This window comes from Trichomycterus rosablanca, unplaced genomic scaffold (genome assembly GCF_030014385.1).
Source record: "Trichomycterus rosablanca isolate fTriRos1 unplaced genomic scaffold, fTriRos1.hap1 scaffold_350, whole genome shotgun sequence".
Classification (NCBI taxonomy): Eukaryota; Metazoa; Chordata; class Actinopteri; order Siluriformes; family Trichomycteridae; genus Trichomycterus; species Trichomycterus rosablanca.
Genome location: NW_026947178.1, coordinates 1 through 8614, shown reverse-complemented (window position 1 = coordinate 8614; position 8614 = coordinate 1). Strand labels below are relative to the sequence as shown.

Genomic DNA, 8614 nt, shown 5'->3' with positions numbered 1-8614 from the left:
TACCCAGACAGCACAAATACGTCGCTGCTCCCTACTTAGAATGGTTGGCGTTACATAGTATTTATGTCGTTTGCATATTGGCACTACGTAGCTTTGATGAAAAAGCGCCCTTAAAACGACGCTGATCCGGTGTATCCGCGACGTATTTTCCGGCATACCTACGTCCAGCTTCCCCTTCTACGACTTTCATCCGATGTCTCCGCGATGTCTTGTTTTAATGTTTTATTTTTATTTTGTGTTTTGTCTTTTAGCAAAACTGAGTTCAAATTATGAAAGGTTTAACAATAAACTTTTATTAGGAATTAAACATTTTTAAAAATTGCAAAATTATGTAAAACATTTGATATAAAATGTTTCTTATTTTAACATACACATATAAATATATAATAACTTACATACTACTAACTTAGCCTTAACTTTAAAAAAACAGAACATATTTACAAGTATTTATATATACATAAACTATTATATATATATAAAACATAAAATAAATGTAAAAACTATCGCTGCCTTTTTCTGAGCCTGTCACTGGAAAGGCGAAGCCACTCTTTAATGATCTTCTCAGCTTCAGCCTCATTTGGAGTGGGGAGCAGCGGGTTTCTCATTGCTGATACTGAAAAAAAAATCGGATTACAAAAAGAGTAGGTATATGTAGCTGTAACATTAGACATGAGTAATAGAATAAATAGTCTCGCTGTATTAAATGAAATTGTATTCATCCCAATGACTCAGTTTCTTTTTTTTTTCTCCAGTGAACAATTTAAGACAATGTACAATACAAAAATATGAAATATAACAACCCATTCAACTAATTAGCACATGGAGGGCACAAGGCTGTGCACTTGAAATATTTCTTACACCTGCAGCACACAGTATGTGTTTTACAGTCCTTCTTTTGAGGGCAGAACTGACATCTCTTCCTCTTACTTGCCCTAGCTGGGGAAGTGGCTGTGGTAGCTGGATGATCAGGGGCTCCTGCACTCTGAATAGCTTTCACAACTGCTGCTGAGGCTTCTGTGTGGGGGACATGCTTCCTTCTTTCAATGAGTGGAGTTACAAGTGCCTTTCCTAGCTGCTCCAGGAACACCCTCCTCTTGTTCTGCTTACGAGACATCCAGGTCGGGTTGATCTCTCTCCAAATCACAAAGGCATTGTAGCAGGAAACATCAATGATGTTGTGGACTGCCCAGGGGCCAGCGGGCAGTCATTCTTCTGCAGCTATCTGTTCCAATCACCTTATCTAGGTTGTCCACACCTCCTTTGTTGCGGTTGTAGTCTAGGATGATGATTGACTTCCTGTCCTCACGATCGCTAATGTCACCATCTGCGTGCAGTGTGCTCAGAAGAACTACATTCTTGTTTTTCTTTGGGAGGTAGGAAACTGGAGTGGTGGTGGGCGTGAAGGCAAACTTTGAGGAGAAGACCTTTCTCTCCTTTGACGCAAGCAGTGCAGGTGGGAGCTCAGGCTTGTTCTTTCGAACTGCACCAACCATGGTGATCTTCCTCTTCAGGAGCTGCAGTCCGAGTTCATAAGAGGTGAAGAAATTGTCACATGTCACATTGTGACCCCTCAGTCCCTCTGTCACATCAAGCACAACGTTTTGTTCTGCATGCCTGCCGTGTTGGTCATATGCTGCTGAGGACCATGTTATTTTGCCATTTTTTGAAAGGAAAGTCTCTCTTTTAGCTTCAGGGTTTTCTTCTTCTTCTGAAGATGATTCATCATGCTCTGGGTTGTATTCCTCCCCATCTTCTTCTTCGGATACATGCTCCACTTCCTCTTCTGAATCAGAGTTGTCTTGCTGGACATCTGAGAAAATCAGCTCTACAGCCTCTTCAACGCTATAACGCACACTCATGGCTTCAGTACAGACAGAATTCTGGGTCCTGTTATCTGCAGCACCTTTATAACCTCTGGAAATAAACAGGTGGTCTTCTGAAGTCTGCGAGAACACCACCTGATTACTTCTGCTACTGATTGATCTGAGACACAACTAAAACATTGTAACATTCTGTGGGTTGTAAATAACTCTGTGACCTTGATTTCAACTCTATTTGCCTCACGGGTCATTTTGACCCGAAGACCACCTTTGTACCTTTTTTTGTACAGCTTACATGGAAATGTGAATAAAAGCAACATTTCACTTTTTCTATTGTTGGGGCCAATCTAGGAAAAGTCATACAATTTCAAGGTAAAAAAATAGCATTTAGTGGATTTTTGGGGGGGTTTTAACACAGTGGCGGGTCATTTTGACCCGAGGACAACAGGAGGGTTAATGCCATTAGACTGCAATAGCTTGTCATCTTTTGATAGAGCTATGAATTTTTGGCATATTAAACAATTCCACATGAGAATGGTAAGGCATTCATCTAGGATTAAAGACTACAGCCTATACACCATATAAAGACTACTGTACTCTGTTAATCAATGGAAGATCACAAAAATATCCATCCAGCAATGATCCTGTGGTTAGAAAATGACTACTGATTATGGTCTAGTGGACTAGAAGGTGCACAAACAAGATATCTTAAGTCAATATACAGAACTAAAAATTGTTGACAAAAATGTTTATACTTACAGACAATTGTGTCTTTCAGGTGTGTGTTTTTGATGGCCGTTTTCTCTCCTCTGCCACACCAGTTCAACTGCACAGCTAGTTGAGGAGCAAACACTTTGCCACCACAAATCCGCCACACTGTTTTTTTAAGTGTTTGTTCCCCAACCAGTGACAGTTTTGACACCTGAAGTTAATAATAATAATAATAATAATACATTTTATTTATATAGCGCTTTTCAAGATACTCAAAGACGCTTTACATAAGACAAATAATCAAAACAAATACGTACATACACCATACAAATCAAATCATAGTACAAAATCAAAATAGTACATCAACATCAAGAATAATTAAGATAAAAACAAAGAGAGCAGCATAAGACAGTTCATTAAAAATTAGCTAAATTATGAGAGAGAACAACAAATATAGAACAATTTCTTAAAATTAGACAGAAACAGGACAGATTTACATGCAATCAGGAAACTGAAAACTTTACAAGTTTTAGGATCTAGGACTTCACATTTCTGTCGTGATCTAAGTATAAAAACTATTAAAAAGAATAGCAAAAATAAAAGCATTTATTTCGTGTTGTTACAAGTTAAATGCCACTCTGAATAGATGAGTTTTGAGAAGTGACTTGAATTTGGACAGGTCAGGACAATCTCGTAGGTGTTTGGGGAGAGCATTCCATAAAGATGGAGCAGCTATGGAAAAGGCCCTGTCACCCCAGGTCCGGTGCTTGGTCCTAGAGGGTATGGACAGTAGGTTAGCCTCAGAAGAGCGAAGGCTACGGGAGGGAATGTGCTGATGGAGCAGGTCGGTGAGGTAGGATGGGGCCTGATTATGGAGAGCTTTGTGAGTGAATAGAAGAATTTTGAATTGAATGCGTTGAGCAACGGGAAGCCAATGAAGTTTTTGTAGAACAGGTGTAATATGATCACGGGAGCGAGTATGAGTAAGGAGGCGAGCAGCTGAATTCTGGATATACTGAAGTTTTTTTAGGATTTTGTTAGATGTACCATAAAGGATGCTATTGCAATAATCAATTCTGGATGTAATAAAAGCATGAATCAAGGTTTCGGCGGCAGAAAAGGAGAGTGATGGACGTAGACGTGCTATGTTTTTTAGATGAAAGAAAGCAGTTTTGGTGATGTGATTTACATGGCGGTCAAAAGAGAGGTTGCTATCAAAAATTACACCAAGATTTCGGATGTTAGAAGACGGAGACAAAGTGTCATTATCAATGGTAATTTGAAAATTTTTTGTGGTTTTTGCCAGGGTTGTAGGACCTACGATGATCATATCTGATTTTTCACAGTTTAATTTGAGGAAATTAGCTTTCATCCACAATTTCATTTCAGTGATGCAATTTGTCAGAGTGGAGTGAAGTTCAGTATTAATGGATTTGGAGGAGATGTAAAGCTGAATATCATCAGCATAGCAGTGGAAATGTAAACCATGCCGACGTATGATGTCACCAAGGGGGAGCATATAAAGAATAAACAAAAGGGGACCTAACACTGAGCCTTGGGGAACGCCTTGGGACAGTGGAGCAATGGCAGAACTACAATTGTTGATATTAACAAACTGTTGTCTGTTTACGAGATATGACCTTAACCACAAAAGGGCAGTACCAGTGATGTTGACAGAGGATTCAAGGCGGGACAGAAGAATGGAGTGATTAATGGTGTCAAAAGCTGCAGTAAGATCAAGGAGGACGAGAATATTAATTTGTCCAGAGTCTGAGGAAAGAAGAAGGTCATTTGTGACTTTGAGGAGGGCTGACTCAGTGCTGTGCTGGGGGCGGAAACCAGACTGAAATGATTCAAATAGATTATTGGAATTTAGGTGATCTTTGAGCTGTGAGGCAACAACACGTTCCAGTATTTTCGACAGAAATGGAAGATTGGAAATGGGCCGAAAGTTACTCATAATGTTAGAGTCAAGTCCAGGTTTTTTAAGTATGGGAGTAACAGCAGCCAATTTGAGTGATTGAGGGACTGAGCCAGAACTAAGAGAGGAATTGATTATCTCTGTGATAAGTGATGAGATAACTGGAAAACAACCCTTAACAAGTTTTGATGGAGCAGGATCCAAAACACAAGTGGAGCTTCGCATCCCTGTTAAGATCTCAGATAGGTCCAAATGAGACACAGGTGAGAACTGAGACAGAGGCTGGGTAATAAATTGAGGTGAGATAGGCGGAGAAACAGAGATGACAGGGGAAACTGTCAGAAAATTGTGGATATTCTCAACTTTTGTTTGAAAAAATGAGAGGTAAGAGTTACACTTGTCAACTGTAAAGGAATTGGTAGTATTGTCAACTGGTTTGAGAAGTTTATTTATTGTGGAAAAGAGAGTCTTAGGATTTGTTGATCCAGCATGTATGAGTTCGGAATAGTAAGTGGATCGGGCTGCCGTAAGAGCGTCTTTGTAATGTTGAAGATAATCAGAATAAATCTGATAATGTACTGTTAGACCGGTTTTCTTATAAAGTCTTTCAAGCTGGCGTTTACGGGATTTCATTTGGTGAAGCTCAATTGTGTACCATGGTGCAGAATGACTAAATGAAACAAATTTGGTTCTCAAAGGAGCCAGCTCATCAAGACATGAGGCGAGTATGTCATTATAGTAATCGACAAGGTCAGATGAATTACTAGACAGTACAGGACAGACAGACATCTTTTTAACAAGAGAATCTGAGAAAGCAGAGGGAGAGATATATTGAAGATTCCTGAAGGATATTTTACGTTTAGCTCTAGTGATGGGCCTAGTGACCTCAATGTCCATGATGATTGTCAAATGATCAGAGACAGTAAGGTCATGGCTGGACGGCTGATGAACTAGGACACCAGTAGAGCAGACAAGGTCAAGAGTATGACCTTTTTTATGAGTTGGAAAATGTATATGTTGTGTGAAATTAAAACACTGTAACAATTCCAAAAATTCCCTGGCAAATTTACAGTTGTTGTCATCAATATGGATGTTAAAATCACCCATAAGCAGTACAGAGGATGAGAGGGCACTAAGCTGGGTTAAAAAATCTGAAAAATCAGAGAGAAAGGAAGCGTTTGGCTTTGGCGGACGATAAACTACAGCAGTGACCAGAGGAGTAGGCCCTGACAACTTGAAAGCCAGGTGTTCAAAAGAAAGAGCAGCAGGAAAAGACAAAGTGGTTATTTTAATATCATCCCTATAGACTGCAGCAACACCACCACCTCGCCCTTCCATACGAGGTTCATCAATATACGAGTATCCCATTGGCGTGGTCTGATTTAACGTAAAATAATCCAAGGGTTTATGCCAAGTTTCAGTGAGACAGAAAAAGTCTAGTTCACTGTCAGATATAAATTCACTGAGTACAGTACTTTTTGTGTTGAGTGAACGAACATTAAGCAATGCCATTTTCAAGTGGTATTGTTGTGTAGTTGGCTGTGAGGAACGAGGAAGAGAACGGAGATTTGCTAAGTCCACTCCGCGTTTCCCATCCCACTCCGTGGACAGCGTTGTCATGGAGACTACACCGCTACTGGTGTGCAAGGCAGCAGCGCTCTGATGACGTGTTTGCGGAGCGACAGTGCGCACGGCTGACCAGAAGGATGGAATAGCGTTACCGTTTCGAAGATAAACAAGCTTTCTCCGGGAGCCCCTGTGAATATAACGAGGCCGGCGAAGGAGTCCAAGCTGTTTGATGACTGAAATACACGATGGAGTAGTGCAGTTGTTGAACTTCCTCAGCTGGTCAACGGAATAGTTCAACATCGTGCCGATCCCAGGAAAACTCATCCACCGTTCACCACCGGCCGCAGACGCGATGTAGAGTAGAAAGAACAAAAAGTATCAAAAGCACAAATAAAAGTATCAAAAGTAACATAAAAGAAATAGATCCACAAGGTGTGTAAAAAGATGAAAACGAAAAACGATAAAAATACAATAAAATACGGTAAAATACGGTAACGGTAGCGGCAGCCAAATGCGCCAGCGTCCACCATCACCATCAAGTTGACAAAAATATTCGGTAAGTAATGTACATGCAATGTACAATATATATATATATATATATATATATATATATATATATATATATTAGGGCTGTCAAACGATTAAAAATTTTAATCGCGATTAATCTCAGAATTTCATATAGTTAATCGCGATTAATCGCATTAAATAAAATCTGTGTAAATGTTATAGAAAACAAGGTTTTTTAAGTGAAATGTGAAAAGTGGACGTTTCTACACGAAGTGAGTGTGTTTTGACCCTTTTGGGGCTTCCATAGTTCATGGACTAGCGTGCTTGACTCCGGTATTCAGTGCCGTAACAGATTAAGTTAATAAAGTGTTTTGCTCCCGACAACTTGTGAATATACCGTGTATTTATTTCTTTATTATGCAAGTGCATCCCTACGACGCTCAGTTATATTATTTTAACAAACCGCAAATGAACAACGGTGGCAAGTCCGACATTAAAACGTTGGTTCTACCAGTCAAGTCTCAACATGAACTAGAATTTGCGTTAACGGCACTATTTTTTTTAATCGCGTTAAATTGAGATTGCGTTAATGCGTTATTATCGCGTTAACTTCGACAGCCCTAATATATATATATAGTGTGTGTGTGTGTGTGTAAGGTACAGTAAATTACCAATTTTTGCTTGAAGATCTTGTTTTGAAGATGGACTTCAAAGTCATTCAAGGCCTGAATGCTTTCCAGTGGAAGTCCATCTTCTTCCTCTTTATCTGCTGGTGCAGGTGGCATCTTCAGGCTGCTGTTACCCAAAAAGGGGCCTCTTTGGGTAATAACAGAAGTGAGATGCTGGACCTGGAGCTGCAGTTCCCCCAGCATCTCTAAGATGGCCCTCTCTGCTGCTGGGAAATCACATAATAATATCATGGTTATTCACACATCTTTATTAGATCAATAAATAAGACAATTAAGAATTTTATAAAATAGAATTTACTTAAACTTACGTGTGCATTGACCCGGCACTAGTCGGCCTGTAGGCAGACGGACTCTAGGTGCGTTAGCTATTAACACCAAGGACGGTATATTGGTCTACTCATAAGTATTTAAGTATAACAATAATAAGTGAGGTTAACCACAAATATAAAGTCACTGTAATTTGTGCAGTGCTGTTATCTTACCTGGTCCTGCTGACAGAATGTCACAGTGGCTTTCCAAACCAACACTTTGATTGTCTTCTGTCACTTAAGGAGAAAGGTAAGCACTTGGTAAGATTTAAGTTTGTCTTCTTAAACATGCTGAAGATCTATAGTGAAATTTTCTATTAAATTATTAAGAAACATTTTAGTTAATTGTAATGTTAATGACTGTAGAGAAACCTTACTTTGTTCTGTGATGGTGGACTGTCCATCTTGACTGAGCAATTGGATTTGTGACATCACTGAAAGCAAATAATTATGCATGGGTGATTAAACTTTTTATGAATTTGTAAGGTTATGTATATTTCTCTATTTGTTTTGATAAATACTTATCAAGCAGGGGGTTTCTATGAATAGCATATATGACAAATGTGATTTTACTCTGCTGTGTTGGTTCAGTGAACCAAGCATCCTGAATTCTTCCCTGATAGGACTGGGCCTTTGACATCACTGAAAAAAAGAAATAGGTATGTACTATATTCATAATTTAAATTTGTTATTCTAAGTTTGTTTTATTGTGGACTGAAATTAAAACTGCACTTCAGAATTTTTATTAGTTGGACAGGATAAAAGGAAAAAAAATACTGTAAGCTCTCTTAAATCTAGTCATTTCCACAGCATGTTTTATTAATTAGTAGGAGAATATCTCAGTTTCAACATTTGATATGTTTTCTTGGTACTATTTTCAATTAAAAATACAATGTAAATAATTTGCACATCATTGTATTCTGTTATTATTTATATGTTGCCCAGCATCCCAACTTTTTTGGAAAGTGTTGTAATGTTTTTATATATTTAATTTCTTCATTTTCAATGAACTTTACCTTGTCTAGATTCTGGGAAGAAGCACTCATCCTGTGACATCACTAAAAAATCATAATTTGGTAAGTACACTGT

The 8614-nt window shown here is 38.7% G+C and overlaps 1 protein-coding gene across 1 annotated transcript; it reads right to left on the bottom strand.

Moving 5' to 3' along the window:
• Nucleotides 1-327: 327 nt before the first annotated feature.
• On the bottom strand, nucleotides 328-8556 carry LOC134307863 (uncharacterized). The gene is made up of 8 exons (XM_062990586.1): nucleotides 8542-8556; nucleotides 8099-8167; nucleotides 7903-7959; nucleotides 7700-7762; nucleotides 7526-7582; nucleotides 7200-7423; nucleotides 2580-2742; nucleotides 328-613 (listed from the first exon to the last, which is right to left on the bottom strand). The coding sequence occupies exons 2-8, from the start codon at nucleotides 8163-8165 to the stop codon at nucleotides 501-503; spliced, it is 744 nt and encodes a 247-aa protein (XP_062846656.1). The 5' UTR covers nucleotides 8166-8167; nucleotides 8542-8556; the 3' UTR covers nucleotides 328-500.
• Nucleotides 8557-8614: the final 58 nt, after the last annotated feature.

Excerpts from the sequence above, each read along its gene's own strand:
- LOC134307863 (XM_062990586.1), bottom strand. The coding sequence starts at position 8,165 with ATGTCAAAGGCCCAGTCCTATCAGGGAAGAATTCAGGATGCTTGGTTC. Across the intron at positions 7,424-7,525 it reads AGTGCCGGGTCAATGCACAC|CAGCAGAGAGGGCCATCTTA; the intron begins GTAAGTTTAAGT and ends GTGATTTCCCAG. Across the intron at positions 2,743-7,199 it reads AGATCTTCAAGCAAAAATTG|GTGTCAAAACTGTCACTGGT; the intron begins GTAATTTACTGT and ends TATTAACTTCAG.